Source organism: Haliotis rubra, unplaced genomic scaffold (genome assembly GCF_003918875.1).
Source record: "Haliotis rubra isolate DU_JTF1 unplaced genomic scaffold, ASM391887v1 Scf2331, whole genome shotgun sequence".
NCBI classification, from domain to species: Eukaryota; Metazoa; Mollusca; class Gastropoda; order Lepetellida; family Haliotidae; genus Haliotis; species Haliotis rubra.
Window position 1 is genome coordinate 2,454 of NW_025766372.1, and position 23,134 is coordinate 25,587.

At 44.2% G+C, this 23,134-nt stretch overlaps 1 protein-coding gene and 1 long non-coding RNA gene across 2 annotated transcripts in view; both read right to left on the reverse strand.

Moving 5' to 3' along the window:
- Window positions 1-1,048: 1,048 nt before the first annotated feature.
- The window catches only part of LOC124278239, a 38,724-nt gene continuing 16,638 nt past the window's right edge, over window positions 1,049-23,134 (reverse strand). Inside the window, exon 6 of the mRNA XM_046713962.1 lies at window positions 1,049-1,119. Within this exon, the coding sequence (XP_046569918.1) occupies window positions 1,115-1,119 (5 nt within the window). The 3' untranslated portion in view covers window positions 1,049-1,114. The remainder of the gene's footprint in view (window positions 1,120-23,134) is intronic.
- Window positions 9,148-10,270, reverse strand: LOC124278240. The gene is made up of 3 exons (XR_006899034.1): window positions 10,253-10,270; window positions 9,592-9,605; window positions 9,148-9,281 (listed from the first exon to the last, which is right to left on the reverse strand). It is a non-coding gene; the product is annotated as an uncharacterized LOC124278240 (long non-coding RNA).

The following is a 23,134-nucleotide window of genomic DNA, read 5'->3' on the forward strand; positions in this document are numbered from 1 at the left end:
CCGTTAATCCTCCACTACCCCTCCATAACCTCTTGCATTGGCCCGCGATGACCTCGTCCGTTAACTCCTCCACTAACACCTTCCGTTAACTCCTCACTAACCCCTTGCGTTAATCCTCAAACTAAACCTTCCGTTAATACCCCTCCACTATCCTCTTGCGATTTATTACGCAGTAACCTCTTTCGATTGGCCGATATTCGATTAACTCCATCCGCATAGTCCACCCTAAATCGTTGGCCTGGTAACCCTCGTCCGTTAATCTCCATAACCTTCCATTAGCCCCATACACTATTGACCTCCACTAATATCTTTCATTTAATATACGATATTCCATTAAGTCCCTCCATATCTTTTGTGATGATATTATTCGATTCCATAATATTCGTTAATATTCCGTTAATGCGTCCATATTCGATTGGATCAATGATTAACTCATCATATCTTCCATTCTGATGATCCAGTCGCCCTCTTCCATCCTCAGCCCTCCTCCCTCACACTAACCCCCTTCTATTAAACCCCTCACTAACCTCTTTCATTAACCCCTGCAACACCCTCTTCCATTAACCCCTCACTGCATCCTCTTCCATTAAGCCCTCACAGTAACCTTGTCCATTCCATTAAGCCAGCCCTCCACATTACCCCTTCCATTAACCCTCACTACCCCTTCCATTTAACCCCTCACACTAACCCCTTTCATTAACCCCTCACACTAACCCCTTCCATTTAACCCCTCACTAACCCCTTCCCATTAACCCCTCACACTAACCCTTACATTAACCCCTCCACACTAACCCATTAACCCCCTCCCACTAACCCCTTCCATTAACCCCTACACAAACAATTCCATTAACCCCTACACTAACACTTCCATTAACCTCTCACACACTAACCCCTTCTATTAACCTCTCACACTAACCCTTCCATTAACCCCTCACACTAACCGCTTCTTTACACTAACACATATCTCTCCTCCATTAGTCCACTTTTATATATATTAGTACCTTTGATATCCCTGTTGTGTTCATACTGGAGACAACACATCAAATCAGAAGTTCAAGAATTTATATAAGTTGGCCCTAGATAGTTCAGTATATAGATACACAAGTTGCACTCCTTAACCCGATGCTGCTGCTGTTGCCTGATTTGGCTGCCTGTTGCCTGATTTCAGCGGGGCGAGAGGATGTACAGGATAGTGAAGACCTGGAAACACAGAGGCAAGAACACGTCGGAACTACAGTGTTATGGCTACCGCGGTCAGGAACACCTGAGATGTTATGGCTACCGCGGTCAGGAACACCTGAATGTTATGGCTACCGCGGTCAGGGAACACCTGAATGTTATGGCTACCTCGGTTGGGAACACCTGAATGTTAAGGGAACACCTGAATGTTACGGCTACCTTGGCGGGAACACTTTGAGTGTTATGGCTAATACCTCGGTCGGGAACACGTGTTACGGCTACCTTGGCGGGAACACGTGAGTGTTATCGGGCTACTTCGGGCAGGAACATGCTTGAGTGTTATGGGCATGGCGGGAACACGTGAGTGTTATGGCTACCTCGGGCAGGAACATGTGACTGTTATGGCTACTTCGGTGGGAACACGTCAGTGTTATGGCTACCACGGTCAGGAACACCTGAATGTTATGGCTTCCCGGGCGGGAACACGTCAGTGTTATTGCTTACCTCGGGCATGTGAGTGTTATGGTTACCTCGGACGAGAACGTGAGGTGTTATGGTAACTTGGGACGAGAAAATAAAAAGTGTCATGCTTACCTGGGGTGTCAAAATGTGAGCCATGCTTACCTGGGATCTGAACATGTGAGCGTCATGCTTACCTGGGGTGGGAACATGTGAGCATCATGCTTACCTGGGGTGGGAACATGTAGGAGTGTTATGCTTACTCTTGGGGTGGGAATATGTGAGTGTCATGGTTACCTGGGATGTGAACATGTGAGTGTCATGGTTACCTGGGATGTGAACATGTGAGTGTCATGCTTACCTGGGATGTGAACATGTAGGAGTGTCATGGTTACCTGGGATGTGAACATGTAGGAGTGTCATGCTTACCTGGGATGTGAACATGTGAGTGTCAGGCTTACTCTGGGATGTGAACATGTGAGTTTCATGGTTACCTGGGGTGTGAACATGTGAGTATCATGCTTACCTGGGAGTGAACATGGAGGTGGCATGGTTACCTGGGATGTGAACATGTGAGTGTCATGCTTACCTGGGGTGCGAAGATGCTGGAGTGTCATGGTTACCTGGGATGTGAACATGTGAGTGTCAGGCTTACCTGGGATGTGGAACATGTGAGTGGCATGGTTACCTGGGATGTGAACATGTGAGTGTCATGGTTACTTGGGATGTGAACATGTGAGTATCATGTTTACCTCTGGTGTGAACATGTGAGTGTCATGGTTACCTGGGGTGGGAAAATGTGAGTGTCATGGTTACCTGGGGTGTGAACATGTGAGTGTCATGGTTACCTGAGGTGGGGACATGTGAGTGTCATGGTTACCTGGGATGTGAACATGTGAGTGTCATGGTTACCTGGGATGTGAACATGTGAGAGTCATGGTTACCTGGGATGTGAACATGTGAGTGTCATGGTTACCTGGGTTGTGAACATGTGAGTGTCATGCTTACCTGGGGGTGAACATGTAAGTGTCATGGTTACCTGGGGTGTGAACAAGTGAGTGTCATGCTTACCTGGGATGTGAACATGTGAGTGTCATGGTTACCTGGGATGAGAACATGTGAGTGTCGTTTTTTACCTGGGGTGTGAACATGTGAGTGTCATGCTTACCTGAGGTGTGAACATGTGAGTGTCATGGTTACCTGGGGTGTGAACATGTGAGTGTCATGCTTACCTGGGGTGTGAACATGTGAGTGTCATGCTTACCTGAGGTGTGAACATGTGAGTGTCATGGTTACCTGGGGTGTGAACATGTGAGTGTCATGCTTACCTGGGGTGTGAACATGTGAGTGTCATGGTTACCTGAGGTGTGAACATGTGAGTGTCATGCTTACCTGAGGTGAACATGTGAGTGTCATGCTTACCTGGGGTGTGAACATGTGTCATGGTTACCTGGGGTGTGAACATGTGAGTGTCATGGTTACCTGGTGTGTGAACATGTGAGTGTCATGGTTACTTGTATCTGGAGCATGTAAGAGGTTTCAGGTACACCATGCTGTAAATCTTCACAAAACACTCACCTCAGTGAAATATTTCGTGAATTCGCTCTTTCTCAACCTTGCCATCATCTGGAAACATTTTGTCATGTTTGAGATTCGATAAACCTGATCACTCTTGAAATACACTGAAAACCTCCACGCACTAAGCTGTGTTAACTAGGATGCCGTTGTACAAAGCGGTCTTAGCACTAAGGTGATCGTAACTCCCATACCTTAACATAGACTTAGGACTGGCGTAGCGCTAAGGTTGCTTTTACAACCGCACCCTGAACGTCAAATTTTTGAGAATCTGAGGTTCTCTCAACTTGATAGCAAATTTCATGATATGATTCCTTCTTCTTTTTAATTTGTGTCGCTGAAACCTCAGAACCCAGTTTATTATGCTGTACCATACAAACCAGTGGTTGATATAGTGAGCAAAGGTCCCACACAGTCAACGTAATCCCCGAGCCTCTCTGAGTACTGTGGACCGATACATCGTTGATATTTTACACCTATGAAAACTACAAACCATCAAGGAAGATTCTCAAGGCGTCATCTCAAAACATATCCCTCGATAAAATTAAATTTAAACGAAGATATTACAGCTATCACTGCAACTTTTACGTACCATTTTGGTCAATCTTCTTGAAGTAAAGGTCAAGGTCAGAGTCCGTAATTCCACCGTTCCTGTCCATATCGAGTTCCAAGAAGAGGCCCTTAGCGATGACAGAAAGTGACTTCTGGTTTCCGGTGAACTTGTCCACGAACTCTTTCTCCGTCACTTTCTTATCGCCTGCAAAGATCAGACTTCATATTTAGAAAGTAGTGAGGGCTTGCCCAACCATTTTACCAACAATCATGTGTAAGCCCGGGCTTTTTGCGTAATGGTAGCTACACCCTTGGTCGAAGGGGATAATGTTTGATCGTTTGTTTGTTGTTTTACGCCGCAGCTCTATGTTGATGGTCCATCAAGAGCACATCAAGAGTACATCATGAGCATTCTGATACGATGACAGCAAGTCATCGAGAGGGTCCACCCAATCACCTCAGTGTCCTTTAACAACAAGCAATTGGGGTCCATTATCCTCAGGGTCGGAGCCATGATTTATGTTACCAGGGACACTGAAGCAACCTTTACAAGGTTGACCTTAACTCCCATTCTTTAACACTGCACTAAGGTTACCTTAGTGACTTACGATCATTTTAGTGCTTTGTGAAAGGAGGCCCTGGAAGCAATAGGCTTTCGTAACAGCGCCAGCAAACCCTGAACGAGGTTCAACAGATTCATGGCATATTTGAGGAACGCAGCTCTGCAGTGCACCTTAGGTGCATGAGTAACCAGAGACTGTCATTGTCCAATATGTTTGCGAACCCATACAAAGTTAATATACTGAGGGATCAAATAAGGAACGCCACTTCATGACAGTGTTCCTTTATTTATTCTCAATTTCCTTCCCAGGGCTATTCAAAGCTGGTGATGAAACTGGAAAGTATTAACTTGAAACTTGAAGTTTCTTGTGTTCCTTTATTTGTTTCTCTCAGTTTATGTCGGGTTTAGTGTAGAGACAAAGGAATTGAAGGATAATCAGATCAAGTGGTGTAGTCTTACCGTTGGGATCGTAGTCGATGAAGAGTGAGACCATGTCTGCCTTGTCGAATTGCCCATCCTTATTTGTGTCGGCACTAAGGAAGAGTGTTTCGACTTGGGCTTTGATGGTGGCCTTGAACTTGGCAACAGCATCGCTAGTGGCATCGCTGGAAACAACGTAATTCTCTGTGATATTCTTAACACGAAGCTGGGTTGAATGCTGCTTAATGCCGCAGTCAGCGCTTTACAGTTGATGGTGGTGTGTGAGTATGGTTTTACGGCTATTTGAGCGATATTCCAGTGACCTCCAGAAATGGATTTCACACAATGTACCCATATGTGTCTTCAGTGTGATGAATTAAGTGTTCGAAAAACGCATTATGTCTGAAAGCGCTCGTAAAATCTCCAAATCGGCACCATCCGATGATCCTAACTTCCATACCTGAACATAGACTTACGACAGTCTTAGTAAGTTATTTCGTAAAATCCACCCAGATGACGTAATCATGAATAATGATGACGTCATATAGTATTCTCAGAACATGAAACAATACGACGTTACATTTGCTTCATATGACACAGAATTGAGAACCGCTCAAATTGCAAATGTCGGAAGGTTATACACAAATTGTATAAATAAGACGTGACCGTGATGTGATTTCATTATGATCCAGAGGTGGAATATATTTTATATCAATTGAGGTGGAATTATTTATCTAATCTTGAGCGTTAATATCGTTAATGTGACTTCATGGATGGAGCTCAAAATGTCAACACTCACCTAGCTGCGAAAGCAGAGGCCACAACAGCAAATAGGACAACAAAGCACTTTCATGGCGAACCTGAAAAATGATATGTGATAAGCACTGTGGCAGAAGCCTGTAGGATTCGTCGTGCATACTGTTGGCGACGTTTTAGAGAATAAACTACACGAGATAATGGATTATTTGTAAACTAATTCTATAAGCCTTTTAATACGTCTAATTATGAAATACATAATTGATTCAAGAGAACTGACTTGGTTGACACATGTCATCAAATCCAAATTGTGCAGATCGTTGCTCATGCAGTTGATCACTTGGTTGTCTGGTCCAGCCTAGATTATTTACAGACCGCCGCCATATGGCTAGAATATTGCTGACTTTAACGTTTAACAACAAACAATAACAACAAAATCAGCAACCTGGAAAAAAGCGTTATTAACAATTTTCCCTCTTCAAAAAAAAAAAAGAAATGCATAGATGATTTTGAGAATATTGGACTCTGCGGCAAAACAATACAAATATACTATTTCTTTCCAAAACGCCATCTTTGTGTGATTGTAAACAGCTTCAGCGCCAAAACGCGGCAATTGTAACTTTTCCCCATGTTTTAGAAGCGTTTGAAGAAATATTCGCCAAATATTCACCAAGACAGCACACAAAGCACAATGCACGTGCAAGAAAACGGTAAAGCATCTGGTATCGATTACTATAAAAGACAAACGTTGTGTTTAGTTTTGTCATTCGTTTTTGCCTGGAAAAGAGAAATCATCATGCCACGACTGAGTGTCGCCAATCGAAACACTGCTATAGGCCGCCTTGAAGCTGGGGAGTCGCAGTCAGCAGTTGCCGACATCAAAGCACCATATCTCGCCTTTGGGATCGTTTCCTGCAGACCAATTTCGCCCGAGATGTGGCCGTCCAAGTGTTACCACCCAAGCCCAGCTCCGCTACATCCGGGCTGCTCACTTGCATCATCGTCGTGCTATAGCAGTGCACAGCGCATGCCTGTCAGGAATCGTAGGGATTCGACCAAGAAGGCCGTTTGTCGCCCCTGTTTTAAGAGACTTCCATCGGCGCAATCGCATACGGTGGTGTTGTAGAGTCCCGAAACTGGAACCTTATAAACTAGATGGTAAGTCTGGTTCATTGATGAATCACGATTTCTTCTTCACGGGCGTGATGAAAGACAGCGTGTTTACCGTCGGAGAAATGAACGTTTAGCCCCTAATTGCTTTCGACAGGTCGACAGATTCGGTGGAGACAGTGTCATGGTGTGGGGTGCGATACCCAGCACACAAATATCTGATTTAGTGGTGGTTCAGGGGGAATTTGACAGCAAATCGGTACATCAACAAAGTCCTTGCCCGTCACATGCTTCCGAGTATGGACTGCCAGAGGGAGTTGTACCAGCATGACAAAGCTACTTCACATACAGCACGGTCAGCTACCTTGCCAGTTCTAACGTCAATGTCTTGTCATGGCCTTCCCGACCTCCAGATCTAAACCCGATAGACGTGTACGTCAACGTCAAAACACGCCTCAGACGCTCCCACAACTGGCCATCGCATTGCAGCAAGAGTGGGGAAGAATTCCGCAAGAGCGACTTCGTCGCCTTATCCAGTCTGTGCCGAGACGGTGCCGAGCAATAATTGCTACCAGTGGTAACCATGCAAAGTATTGACTTTGACGCCATGTTGTAGACTCGAGTCAACATAAACAGAACAATAAAAACTGCTGTTGTGTTGGCGAACTCTTTGTCTATATACGTGTGAATTTTCACCTTTTTTATTCCCCTTATACTCACGCAAGACATTCTTCTAATAAAGGCTTATGCGCTTCTTTTTTTGAAGAGTGTATCTGATGTATTTGCATGAAGTAGCCGTGACAATAAAGATATTTTTTCGTAATGCGTCTTCATGTTTTATGGCATTCAAAATGTCTCTGAAAGACCCGAGTAAGTGTGTAATACACGCGGGTAGTTCCATTGCTATAATTAATGAATCGCCAATTTATTTTCACAAATGAAATATTATAACGCTATATTATTATAACACGGTAAATCTTGCGTACTTGTTCTAAACTCAGCGCCCTTGGGAGTATACTAACCATGCAGCCAATGGGGCGAGGGTAACAGTTTTGCACAGTTGTGTGCCACCGTGTGAGATCTCAGATGGCGGCTAGTTTGATGTAAGTGTTACGTTAATATTGTACAAAACGCTGAAGGCCACAACTCAGTCTATCTCACCAAGCCATCAGTGAATATAAACCATATTTACATGGAAACAATGACACTATCAGCAACATCTGTATTTTATCTTTCATATGGCGCCAGATCAAAGTGTGGATTCAAACGTCGGAAATTCGAAGCACCTGTGCCATTTCCTGATCCACAGGTTTAGCCTGTATCGTCCGTGAACCAACCGTTTAAGAAGGTATTCTCTTGAACAATATATTGAACCCAGAAATTGGGATCGTTATCAAAACGTTACTAGGCTGATCTGTTTGTTAGATGCTGATTCGTGTGAGTGAGTGAGTTAAGTTTTACACCACACTCTCAGCAATATTCCAGCCATATGACGTCTATCTGTAAATAATCGAGTCTGGACCAGACAATCCAGTGGTCAACATCATGAGCATTGATCGCGATCGCGGTGAACCAGATCAGCGAATCTCACAACCCGATCCCGTTAGTCGCCTCTTACGTCAAGCATGGGTTACTAAAGAACAATTCTAACCCGGGTCCTCACGGGTTTGATTGGCGTGACCTTGTCAAATCTTCCGTTATACCAGTATCGAATTCATCTTTTATTTTGTATCATTCGTAGCTGCCATCGGTGGTGTATACTATATTTAGCCCCACGGTTTATATTGTTGTCTGCAGCAGCATGTGGTCACTGGTCACGAAAAGAAGAAACCAGTCTTTACTCTTAATCCTAAGCGTCTAGGTTTGATTATTTACAAACCGACGCCATATAGCTTGAATATTGCTAAGTGCGGCGTAAAACTTAACTCACTCACTCACTCTTAATCCTAAGCAGAGACAATTTACAGTGATTTCTTGTATTTGTGTTTGTACACAGTTAATATTGTTAGGTGACCACTTCAAAATCGGGGGCGGTGGGGTAGCCTAGTGGTTAAAGCGTTGGCTCGTCACGCTGAAGACCCGGGTTCGAATCCCCACATGGGTAAAATGTGTTAAACCCATTTCTGGTGTCCCCCGCCGTGATGTTGCTGGAATATTGCTAAAAGCGGCGTAAAACTAAACTCAGTCACTCAGTCTTCAAAATCGGAACATTAACAAGTATATGTACACCCAAAAGAATTCAGTGTGAAACCTACAAAACCACCGAAATGCTATTAATTAACAATTGTATGATTAAATTAATTAGGTTTACAGATCAATCCAAATAGCTGCATTGTAAGTTAAAACAGCAGTACGCAATATTGTGTCAGTACAATATTCTCTGGCAGTACCATTATAATGGTAGTACAAAATACAGAAGCACTGGACCAGGTAGTCAAGAATAATAATAGCCATCACGCAGAGCGGAACTTCCGAAACAGGCTTAGACTGGATATCCTGGGTGAAACAATGGCCTTCCCTGGATATCCTGGGTGAAACAATGGCCTTCCCTGGATATATTGGGTAAACCGATGACCTTCCCTGGATATCCTGGATAAACCGATGACCTTCCCTGGATATCCTGGGTAAACCGATGACCTTCCCTGGATATCCTGGGTAAACCGATGACCTTCCCTGAATATATTGGGTAAAACAATGACCTTCCCTGGATATCCTGGGTAAAACAATGACCTTCCCTGGATATCCTGGGTGAAACAATGACCTTCCCTGGATATATTGGGTAAAACAATTACCTTCCCTGGATATCCTGGGTGAAACAATGACCTTCCCTGGATATCCTGGGTAAAACAATGACCTTCCCTGGATATCCTGGGTGAAACAATGACCTTCCCTGGATATCCTGGGTAAAACAATGACCTTCCCTGGATATCCTGGGTGAAACAATGACCTTCCCTGGATATCCTGGGTGAAACAATGACCTTCCCTGGATATCCTGGGTGAAACAATGGCCTTCCCTGGATATCCTGGGTGAAACAATGAGTGAGTGAGTTTAGTTTTACGCCGCACTCAGCAATGTTCCAGCTAAATGGCGGCGGTCTGTAAATAATCTAGTCTGGACCAGACAATCCAGTGATCAACAGCAAGAACATCGATCTGCGCAAATGGGAACCGATGACATGTGTCAATCAAGCGAGCGAGCCTTACCACCCGATCCTCCTACGACAAGCATGGGTTACTGAAGATTCATTCTAACCCAGATCTTCACAGGTCGGTAAAACAATGACCTTTCCATAACAACTGATTATGATGTGACGAGATGAGAGAAACACTCCTACAGTCTCAAAAACATTCTGGAAGATTTTATGGAATGCTGGATTAGTCTGTAGCTTTTCTAGAAGATTTAAGATCACTCTTGACTTCAAAAGCATTCATATATAGTAACTGTCACACAACCAGTTACATTAGATAGCAGTACATTCCTGACAACTAATTATTGCTAGTACATAATGTCATCAACTTCTACTGAATCTTACCAGAAACGATGTAATACAATTGTGTTTGATAATAAATTAAATTGTAATATTACACAATTTCCTGTACATATAACGGTGCATACACATTCAAGGAGGGTTGTCTTACCTGGGAGTGTGGTTAACAGACTGGGAATCCAGGTGACTTTGCAGGTGCTATATAGATAATGTAAGTGCACGTGGCAAAAACATGACGTCATGAAAAAGTATATGCTGATAAGAACTGGCATGAGTGGAGTGTTGAGACGTCAGTGATGGCCCACGTCTGCACGTCTGATACAGTCGGAAACCGAACACGTCCATTCTGAACTCCTCGACAGAGATGTCGGTTACGGGTCTCCAAGTTGTTCACGTCTGATGCACTCAAAACCGAACACGTCCATTCGGAACTCCTCGACAGAGATGTCGGTTATGGGTCCCCAAGTTGTGCACGTCTGATGCAGTCAAAACCGAACACGTCCATTCGGAACTCCTCGGCCAAAGGGAGACGTCTGATGCAAGTCAAAACCGAACAAAGGTCGGAACTCACTCAGCCGAGACGTGGTTACGGGTCAACGGCATGCAATCAGAAACCGAACATTTCCATTCGGAACCCCTCGTCTGTGTCCGCTACATAATAACTTGGGTACAAAGTTGTTGTGATTTTGATTTTGCTGCAAACGTGCTGTACATTTCATTTTGCTTAAACTCTTATAAGGCTTATCAAAGCATAAGCTGATAAAAACGAGAAGAACTTCTCCTTTATCATAAGCAATCTACTTGAAGGAAAGGGCCAAAATACGGTTCCAACTATATCATAAGTACGTATAGTGTTCCAACTACATCATAAGTAGGTATAGGGTTCCAACTATATTATTATCCTAAGTACGTATAGGGTTCCAACTACATCATAAGTACGTATAGTGTTCCAACTATATCATAAGTGCGTATAGGGTTCCAACTATATCATAAGTACGTATAGGGGTTCCAACTATACATCATAAAAGTACGTATAGGGTTCCAACTACATCATAAGTACGTATAGGGTTCCCAACTACATCATAAAGTACGTATAGGGTTCCAACTATATCATAAGTACGTATAGGGTTCCAACTATATCATCATAAGTAGGTATAGGGTTCCAACTACATCATAAAGTACGTATAGGGTCCCAACTACATCATAAGTACGTATAGGGCTCCAACTATATATCATAAGTACGTATAGGGTTCCAACTATATCATAAGTACGTATAGGGTCCCAACTACATCATAAGTACGTATAGGGTCCCAACTACATCATAAGTACGTATAGGGCTCCAACTATATATCATAAGTACGTATAGGGTTCCAACTACATCATAAGTACGTATAGGGTCCAAACTACATCATCATAAGTACGTATAGGGCTCCAACTATATCATAAGTACGTATAGGGTTCCAACTATATCATAGCAAGTACGTATAGGGTCCCAACTACATCATTAGTACGTATAGGGTCCCAACTACATCATAAGTACGTATAGGGCTCCAACTATATCATAAGTACGTATAGTGTTCCAACTATATCATAAGTACGTATAGGGTTCCAACTACATCATAAGTACGTATAGGGTTCCAACTACATCATTAGTACGTATAGGGTTCCAACTACATCATAAGTACGTATAGGGTTCCAACTATATCATAAGTACGTATAGGGTTCCAACTATATCATAAAGTGCGTATAGGGTTCCAACTACATCATAAGTACGTATAGGGTCCCAACTACATCATAAGTACGTATAGGGCTCCAACTATATCATAAGTACGCGTATAGGGTTCCAACTATATCATAAAAGTACGTATAGGGTCCCAACTACATCATAAGTACGTATAGGGTCCCAACTACATCATAAGTACGTATAGGGCTCCAACTATATCATATAAAGTATGTATAGGGTTCCAACTACATCATAAGTGCCGTATAGGGTCCAAACTACATCATAAGGGCACGTATAGGGCTCCAACTATATATCATAAGTACGTATAGGGTTCCAACTATATCATAAGTACGTATAGGGTCCCAACTACATCATTAGTACGTATAGGGTCCCAACTACATCATAAGTACGTATAGGGCTCCAACTATATCATAAAAGTACGTATAGGGTTCTAACTACATCATAGGTAGGTATGGGGTTCCAACTACATCATAAGTACGTATAGGGTTCCAACTATATCATAAGTACGTATAGGGTTCCAACTACATCATAGGTACGTATAGGGTTCCAACTATATCATAAGTACGTATAGGGTTCCAACTATATCATAAGTACTTATAGGGTCCAAACTACATCATATATATGTACGTATAGGGCTCCAACTATATCATAAGTACGTATAGGGCTCCAACTATATCATAAGTACGTATAGGGTCCCAACTACATCATAAGTACGTATAGGGTCCCAACTACATCATAAGTACGTATAGGGTTCCAACTATATCATAAGTACGTATAGGGTTCCAACTACATCATAGGTAGGTATAGGGTTCCAACTACATCATAAGTACGTATAGGGTTCCAACTATATCATAAGTACGTATAGGGTTCCAACTACATCATAAGTACGTATAGGGTTCCAACTACATCACCAAGGGTACGTATAGGGTTCCAACTACATTATAAGTGGATCAATACTATGCGTTAGAGAAAGGTAAGCGTATCCTGCACATCAATGGGACCCGACAAAACACACGCAGAGGGAAATCCTCTTCACAAGACATACAGACATGTCGTGTAAGCTGCAGCGGACATCAATGTGTGTCATTGCGTCAAACTTGGAAATGCCGTCATTACGTCTAAACAAACTTTGATAGCTTTGCCGAAGCAATGATTAAGTAACTTCCGAGAAGGGTTGTAGGACTCTTTTGGAAATCTTTGTGGAAAGAACATGGTCGATTGTACCAAAACAGTTCTGAAATGTAGACACAGAAGGTGGGAGCTCACAGAATATTGCTCGACTCCTTTGAAAGTTGCAGTTCTTTGGTCAGATTTTGTCGCTCTGAATCTTCATGCACTGAAACGTGAAAACAGATCACGTGGTTTCGCTGGCTTCGTGTTTGTTGGTTGTTTAACGCAGCACTGAGCAAGATTCACAGCTATATGGCGACGAGGACCCGGGTTCGAGTCCCCACAGGTATAAAGTGTGAAACCATTTCTCGTGTCCCCGCCGTGATATTACTGGACTAGTGGTAAAGGTGGCGTAAAACTAAACTCACTCACTCACTCACTCACGGTGAGTCCTAGTCGGACGTTCCTCGTAATATCCAACCGCAGTTTTGTCTGATACAGACATTATTATGTGATATCCGTGTTTGGCGGCGTATGTCTATATGTGTAGACGTCTAATTCTACACAAACAGTGTCTCTGTCACAACTAAACGTCGAGAACAAGACCTCAGTGGGTATACAAATGCTGGACAGTGTGATGAAAAGGCATGTGCAAGTCCGCATACACGTGTAAAAACACACGGCACGGTGGGGTAGCCTAGTGGTTAAGTATTCGCTCATCGCGCCGAAGACCGGGTTCAATTCCCACATATGTGTACAATGTGTGAAGCCCATACAAGATCACGACAGAAATATTCGATTAAACAGTTGGGTTGTAAACGTTCAAGGAGATGTGTAACCATGCCAGAATAAGAGCTGGATTTGAGTATACCCACCAACCATTCCAGAAAAACTATAGTTATATGCAAAGAGTTGAGTGGGTTTTACGCCGCTTTTAGCAATATTCAGCAATCCCAGGGCAGGGGACACCATAAATGGGCTTCACACATTGTGCCTGTGTGAGGAATAGAACCGGGTCTTCGGCGTGACGAGGCCAACGCTTTTACCACTCGGCTACCCTGCCGCCCCTTTATATGGAAAGAAATAAAGTGTTCTTACTTGTCTTGATACCAGTCACAATACAAAGGAAATACTGCAGAACAACATGCAAGCTTTATAGATAACGATAAGATGATCCCAGAATAATTGTTATCTGTTTGGAAGCGTGTGTATACTTCTATGAGCCACGGTTGTGTCCGTTTTGACTCAGAGTTTGGTATTAGTTTACAGAGTAGTACTAGCCTATCTCCTAATACCAGTAGAAATTTTTGTAGACTCTGATAAGCGGTTTATACCAGAAATACAACATATACTCTTCCCAAAAGAAACGCGTAGGTGTATTTTCGCGAATTTAATCTGCTAACTTTAAAGTGAGATAACGCATGTAATTCTAGATCAGTTGCAGCGAAATTTTACAGTATAAAAGATCAAATGTCTGTTAACACGTATAGCTTATAAAAAGTTCAGTATGTGAAGGCGTTCGTTCCCACGTGTTTGTTATGAATGAGAAAGTAGTTCCGTCACAACGTGACCTAATTGAGAGGTCATCGGTTATCCAATCAAATCGTTAGAACCCCAGGTCAAGTCGTTACGGCACAGGCTGGGCGTTGCCTTCAATATCTCGGCATGAACTGAATAATTTCACCACCTTTCGGAATTCTGTCCCATTCACATTGCAATGCCTGCTACAGTTGATCACGTATGCGTCATCCGTGGTCATCCCGCAAATGGGGTTGAGATCGGTAATATTCTCATTCTAAAGATCCTGAATAGTGGCACAATTCACTCTGGCAGTCACTGAACGGAACCACGTGAATCCTTAGGATTTCGTCTCTGTACATCATGGTCTCCCACATCATGACACTCACACCACCATATCGGTCAACCTGGGCGACACAATTCGGGGCAAAACTTTTTGACGTCGATAAACACGTGCACGTCACTGCTCAAGCAGAAAGCGGGATTAGTCTCTGAACCATACACGTCGCCAGTTTAGTAGATTCAAGAATTGAACGTTATTGCACCACTGGACCCGTCGACGTCGATGTACTCGGCCAAAATAGGGACTTCTGCCTCGAAGTCCAGCTTCTGTAAACGCAGTTGCAGTTGCTTTGGAGCAGTTCGATTCCGATAATGAAGTACCCGGATGTACCTATCCGGATGTAATCGAGGTCTACCACTTCGAGGCCGATCTTGCGTAGAGCTGGTTTGTTGATATCGGTCTCATCATAAACTCTGGGAAACATTGGTACTCTGGTGAACAAAGAGGTTTCGTCCAACGGCAGATTGAGACTCCCAGCCTCCAGACTTCCAATGGCAATGTTTCCATTTACAGCAGTGAATCGAGATAGAACGACATTCTTTCTTTAGCTAACGTCTGAGAGCAGCAGCGCCTTATTTAGACAATGTCCCTACTAACGATGCATACATTATTGCGAATCACTTTTCTCCATGACATTTTCATGCAAGTTTCGACACCAGCTTCCGAACGTAAACGTGCATTAAAGTTCCGAAGAGGCGTTTGTGCGCTGTGCACTGGTTCAATGCACACAAACCACCATTATCAGGACTACCAAAGAAAACTGTCCCACTGTGCAGAAAAACGCAGAAAAAGCCCACATTAATCGTGGAAATAGCAACATAAACACATTACCTCGCTACTGAAACAGTAAAACGGCAACGAAAACTATGAAACTGCAACATTTTTATATCAGCGAACTTTGACCTCTAATGCGCATGCGCGGTACGATCCTCGCTTCTTTCAAAGATGGCGGACTCCGGAATATCTTATGCGGTTGGTGAGTACAAGTTTAAACTATGACTTTATTTTCATTGCAAATGAATAGTTGTGGAATTGGAAGATATAGTTTTCAGTGTGACCTTCTCGTAAACCAATTTGTTTTGACGTTTTAGTCTTAAAACCATAGATATCTTACGGTAAATTTTGTACCGTGAATTTCGCTATAGTCTGTATCGACAATGTAGTAGTAGCATTCACTCCAGCCTCGTGGATGGAAGAGGTAGGGACGCAGCTTTCAATATGAAATACGCATTACATTAATAATATCTAGTTACAAAGTTTGGCAACGAATCGGGCTTAAACGAATAAAAACCGACTTGCTACCCGCCTGTATCGGCTATTCGGAAAAGTATTTTTATGTAAGCAAACGTCTTTCTATTTCTCTTATTAATGTCAAAAAAATATTGCTCTGTGAAGAAAGCATTTAAATCTTACTTTTGATATTTATTTATTACATCTCATTTTAAGTCACTTAATTATCTACTTGCCAACATGTTTGTAAAATCAAGAACCTGTATTTTGCTGCCAATTATTCATTAGAATATTTTTTCAGCAAAGCTTGTCAATTCCATGTATGCTGACCATGATGGTGATGACTGCACAGACCTGGATGTCATTCCAGAAACACAAGAGGATAGTGATGTTCCAGGCCTTTGTGTGTGTGGAATGCAAGAAAGTGTTTTCTACCAAAATGGGAATGAAACTTCACATGAGACAACATGACAAGTCCTACCCGTTTAAGTGCTCCATGTGTGATAGAGGATTTCATACCAAGATGCGCCTGCAGGAACACTTGGCTCGGCACCTAAAGGCTCCCTTTGCCGTATGTAATATATGCAGTAAAGGGCTGTCATCGCAAAACAGTGTGAGAGCACACAATGCTCTTCATGCTGCACCAAGCCACAAGTGCTCAGACTGTGGAAAATTGTTCCACACACTGGCCTCCCTTAAGAAGCATGCTGCATCGCATGGGGAGAAATCTTCACAATGTGAGATATGCCGAAAAAACTTCCACCAAGATCAGCTGAACAGACATTATCGGGAAACCCATGGTGATAAAGACAAAAAGTGTGACCTGTGTGACTTCAGTACCACAAGGAGTGCGGACCTCACTCGGCACATGAAAACTCATGACTCTGTTAATGTGGAAATGTGTCCATCGTGTGGAAAATCTTTCAAGTATTCAACATCCTTTAAACGCCATGCAAAGATCTGTAAAGGCAAATCTTCCACATTTGAAAACATGACACTATTGGACACAAGTCACTTGATATGAGAAAATTATGTGCTTTTTTCAATTGAAACAAAGTACCATGTGTTGTATTTCATAGTTCACCTTTTTACCATTTCCTTACACATTTTGTATTCCATACTTATTTAACTGTGATGTAACTGCACTTGTAGAAATCAAAATATGTGATGTTTAGGGGTTGTGATAGAATTAGACTATGTTCCTTTCAATGTTGTGAAGTTCCACATCTTTGTTGTAATTTGTAGCAAAAAAGTAATTAATAATTTGTAATCAGTGTTCATAAATTTTACTCATAATTGGAAAATTTTAACTATAAATTGTATATTTATATACTTATCCTATCTCACGACTTGCACCTCTCTCTCTTCATTCGACCATGAGTGGAAACGAATTAAAACTTTGCTCCAAGGCCTACCTTGCCCCTCTCCCGTGCTGTGCGTGCCTTCTGTCAGTCGTGCTCACTAGTCCATGACAGCACGAGGCATGCGCAGTCCTCACCCACGTGATCACTTCACATACTCATTCTCGATCTTGGAGCCATAAAAGGACAAAACCGGAACGGTGGTAATCTATGTAGTGGGGAGGTAGGGAGGGACTTTATCGCGTGAGATAGGATAAGTATATAAATATACAATTTATAGTTAAAATTTTCAAATTTTTAAACTTATCCTATCTCACGACTTGCACTTATCCCACGGTAGGAAGGTGGGTCATAGATTACCCGAAATTCAAGCGATAACAGCTAAGTGTTATGCCCAAACAACCGTAGGAAGCAACTACAAGGTAGGCCAATAACTACCAAGTTACTACGTGCGAGGGTTAGTTCGAACCCATTGACTTACTAAGCACAATTGCTCCCAGGGACCGGGATTCCCGAGCAATGTGGTGTTCAGTCACTACCTTCACAAAGTGAAAGGACGTAGCTTAACGAGTGTAATCAGTCGCATCGCCACGATTTCCAAGGTACCCCCGTAATAAAAGTCTAACGACTAGTATCGGGCCAGCCCCTGCTTCGAAACAACCCCCACAGACACCGTCCCGAGGAGGGTGAAAGAGAAATTGAATCGGTAAAACTCACAATTTTAACGTTCAGTACCACAACATCATCTTATGACTTCCATTACTTACCACAATAAGATCACATAGATGTGTATAGGCACTTAGGAGCATGAACGCTACGAAGTGTAACACTTCGGGAAGGACTCACTTCACTGACTTAATTACTCCGTGGAGCAGAGGACAGTAAGTGAGGTGGCGACTCTCTGTAGTCTCAAACAAATGAGAGGAGAAATCTAAATCCCGGAAGACGTAAATCAGAAAAAGTATTTCAGATTTATTCAGACTGTACACAAGCAGAAACGATCGCGACTTGGGATCAACTGCACAGTGGGATCCATATAGCATCGGAGCACACAAGGAAGTTCATTATCTGCGATGTTGTGCCGCTGATAACTTGCTGGGCAAGGACGAATGGTCCAAACTGATGAAGGCCTGAATATCCGTCACCGACACATCTCTGAGGTAATGAGACGAAAATGCTGTGTCAGATCGCCCAAAACAACCCTCCATTATGGCAGTTAACGAGCAGTTGCTATGCAACGCCATAGTAGAAGCCAACGCCCTGGTTTCATGAGGGTTGACTGCCGTAGGTGGTGGGCAAACCGGCAAAAGTGTAGGCTCGTAGCATTGTAGCTCGTAGCCAATATGAGAGTGTTGTGCGAGAGACTTCCGCCTGGAAGCAGTAGACAAGGGTATAAACAGTCTCTTACGCAGACAGCGGCGCCTTTGCGATGCTTTAAGGTAACGCTACGAAGTGTAACACTTCGGGAATGACTCACTTTACTGACGTAATAAATCCGTGGAGCAGAGGACAGTAAGTGAGGTGGCGACCCTCCAGCGTCTCAAAAGCGAGACCTGCAATGGTCAGTTCGAACCCATTGACTTACTAAACACAAGTGCTCCAGGGACCGGGATTCCCGAGCAATGTGGTGTTCAGTCACTACCTTCATGAAGAAAGTGAAAGGACGCAGCTTAGCGAGTGTAAACAGTCGCATTACCACGATTTCCAGGTCTGACGACCAGTATCGGGCCAGCCCCTGCTTCGACACAACCCCCACAGACACCGTCCCGTGGAGAGTGAAAGGGTAATTGAATCGGAAACTCACAAGTCCCAGAAGAATCGAAGACACAAATCAGAAACAAAATTCAGAATTTTATTCAGATTGTACACAAAGCAGAAACGATCGCAACTGGTGATCATCTGCGCTGAAGCTGATGGTTGTCCCAAGTGCCGAACAGGCGATAATGACAATGCTGAATGCCAATTCGTTGTGATGAAGGGCCCTTTCTCCTGATGACCACTGCTAGGCCACTTGATGGAGAAAGTGAGCGCCCCAGCTTGCAAGATGTGCCAACGAATAGGTGTTGAGTCGGTATGAAGGGCACCCTAGAGACTCCAACACAAACATTCCACTTGTTGAGCCACCAACGAAAGACTGAATGTAGTTGTGCGGGAAGACGAATCAACTCCCTGGGGTTGTCGTCCCCGATGTGTGGGCACAGAACCATCTGAAGAGGGCAAGCTGCAGCTGGCCCCTGTCAGTCAGCACTTGTGCCGACGCCAACCACCCTAGTAACTTCTGCCACTGGCGAAAAGGTGTGGGTTGGACCAACACTAGTGGTGCGTTGCACTGAATCTTGTCCCACCTTCTAGGGCACAAACATCATGACCTGGCGTAGTTGAATATTGTCCCAATAAGAAGAAACAGCGGGTCGGTGTTACCCCTGATTGTCTGAATTTAGCAGCCATCCTAATTGCGTGAGCAACTTGATGATGAACTGTCTGTGGAAAGGAAGGACGACTGGATCCCGCTGGGCTTGAAACACAGTCGTCGATATTGCTGTCAATTGTCACGCTTCGACAATGGCAGGTAGCTGGTTAACAGAATGGCTATCTGAGTAAAACCCACGGGCTGCGCATATGCCTATACAGCAGGATCCTCCATTGGTATCAAGGACGCCCCATAAAAGTAAATCGAAGATACTTCCAATAGTCTGATGTATCCGGATGTGAAGGTAGGCGTCTCACAGGTCGAGGGACTGACTGACTGACTGAGTTTAGCTCTTTACACCGCCTTTAGCAATAATCCAGCAAAATCACGGCGGGGCACCAGAAATGGGCTGAACACATTGTGCCCATGTGGGGATCGAACCTGGGTCTTGGGCGTGACGAGTCAACGCTTTAACCACTCAGGCTACCCCACGGCCATCGCAGGTCGAGGGAAATGAGAGGTCTAACCACTCTTTGCCCTGACAAAAAGATATCTCCTGATGTAAGAACGTTCAATAAGTCGAACAACTACGTCAGTTCTGACGGAGTGCTCAATGTAGTATGTTCGGCGCATGGAGATTGTCAGTCAATCTACAGGAACGTTCACATTATAAAACAAATTGTAGAAATTTGCAGGATCGGTGACCTCAGGAACGTTTCTTTTGGCCGAACAAATAATTGTGCGCCAGGTGGAGTGATATAGGTAGTAGATCGCTGCCTGGTGACAATCCTTGCATAATGCAGTGACCTCTGAACTCGGTGCTTGACTAGGCAAACCGTTCACGGGTGTTTCTGTCCGTCACCCTCAATAAGCAGTCTCTCTCGACTGGCTGTCAAAATCCCGACACAGTCACTCTTATCGGGAATGGCAGCGTTCGTTGTTACTTGCATTTATAGGCTGGACTTGGTATCCGATTCGTGGGACCAAGAGAATTCTGCAAGGGCACTTCATAGTCACTCTAATCATCAAAATTCCGGTAAACAAACAGTAGTCCACCATTTGCAAACGTTACACACGAGTGACAAAAAATACGGACAACCTGGTCTTTGGTTAACCGGGCGAGTCGCAACCCATAAATTCCGGGCTGAGCTATGCTGGCTATTTGACAAAACAGTGCCGGTACCATGCGCAAGAACTTCATCCATTTGTGATCTGTCCAGAAACTTGCTTAACATGTAAAACAAAGGGAGCTGAAGATGACGAGCCGTCTGCAACAATTGCACCAAGGGATACACAAACACGCTGTTACGAGTAGTCTGTAGTAACAAGACTCATCGGAGCGTCGTAGAGTATTCCTGGCTCGCAAGCGTATCTAGTTATGCCATATCGGGTGGTTGCAGAACTGATATCTACACCGAAGGGTAGAATCGTTGAACCGAATCATTCATCAAAAGTGAAGATCGGATGGTAGATTAAATCTGGAATGAGATGAGCTCCGGTCACGGAGGACTCTTGAGAACTGGGATCGCCAGGCCGTCAAGTGCCGAGCGTGATATCTCTAGATGACTGCGCTACACATGTAAATAAAATCGGCATGGTGAAGCACATAGCTACTACCTCTGTACATTGATCTTGAACGGCCAGGTGAACTGGTTCGACGATAGGGAGCTTTCGACCTGGTGAAACGATACGAGCCGGCTGGTAAATCAGTTCAGGGTGGTGAGCCGGAAAGTTGACGTGATCTGAATCAGTCCGATGTGATCTGAATCGTGACTGATCTGGATCGGTTCGGTAATCCGAACCGGTTAAATGATCTCAGCTGATGGAGAGATCTAGAACGCTCAGATGAACCAGTGAGGCGAGGTGAAATGTTCCGGCCGAGGTGAATCGTTTCGTTGCTGTGTGAATCAAAACGCTGTGGTGAGTCGAACGGAAACACCTGTTGAGGTGAATTGAGTCGGGAATGTGAAGCGGTTCGTCCTGGTGAACCTATTTGAGTACGTGAAACAGTACGGCCAGAGGAACCCATTCGACTACGTGAATCAGTTCGATCAACTGAACTCATTCGAGGATGTTCTGGTGAGCCGCCTCGGCCGTGTGAGCCGGCTCGGCGATGTGAGTCGGTTCGGCAGGGTGAGCCGGTTCGGTAAGGTGAGCCGGTTCGGCTATGTGAGTCGGCTCGGCTGTGTGAGCCGGCTCGGCGATGTGAGTCGGTTCGGTAAGGTGAGCCGGTTCGGCTATGTGAGTCGGCTCGGCTGTGTGAGCCGGCTCGGCGATGTGAGTCGGTTCGGCAGGCTCGGCGGGGTGAGCCGGCTCGGGAAAGTGAACGAGACCTAGAACGACTCTTGCCAGCCGTGGAAGAACGCATTCGAACCTTCGCACCAGATGGTGATTCAACTCGTGTGGGTGAATTGTTCCGGTTAGATGAAACCGTGGAATTAGGAGAACGGGTACGATCATACCGCGCCGATCCCCGCTTTGACGATGAATGCTTAGAAGTTCTCGAAGTCTGTGATCGTTCCGAAGAAACAGACCTACGAGATAATGTAGATCGCAGGTCTGGCGTAGAAGAAATATCGGTCATTACCACCCTGGTACGCTCCTGAGAACGTAAACTGGGTGAGGGAACCTCCCCTAAAAGCTGTCTCACGTTCTCAGATAAATAGGAATCTGACGAAGCGTCCATAAAATCTTCGTCAGGCGAGACGGCCGATTGAGAACGGTGAGCAGTGAGGGTGGGGTGATCTAAGCATTGTTTCTTAGCGGGAGATGGACCAGACCCCGCAGAAATAGTCCTAGCCCTATCTGCCAAACGTCTGGCACAAGCACGTTTGTAAGATTTAAACGCCTCATTAGACAGACCTGAACACTTAGGACAGCGTGTGTCCCAGTCACAAACACCCACACAATCAACACACGATGTGTGAGGGTCCCATGCTGAAAATACTTTATTACAACGGACGCAAAACTTCCGTTTACTGGCCTTAACAGGCTTAACCATTTTGAGCAATTCTCAGACGAAAATTTTTCACGTCCACTCAGTGGAGCGACAAGAAAGAGAATGAGTATGTGAAGTGATCACGTGGGTGAGGACTGCGCATGCCTCGTGCTGTCATGGACTAGTGAGCACGACTGACAGAAGGCACGCACAGCACGGGAGAGGGGCAAGGTAGGCCTTGGAGCAAAGTTTTAATTCGTTTCCACTCATGGTCGAATGAAGAGAGAGAGGTGCAAGTCGTGAGATAGGATAAGTTTAAAATTTGTATTTTGCATGCTCAGATGTGCAATATTATCCCTTTTGGTAAAGATGAGAGATG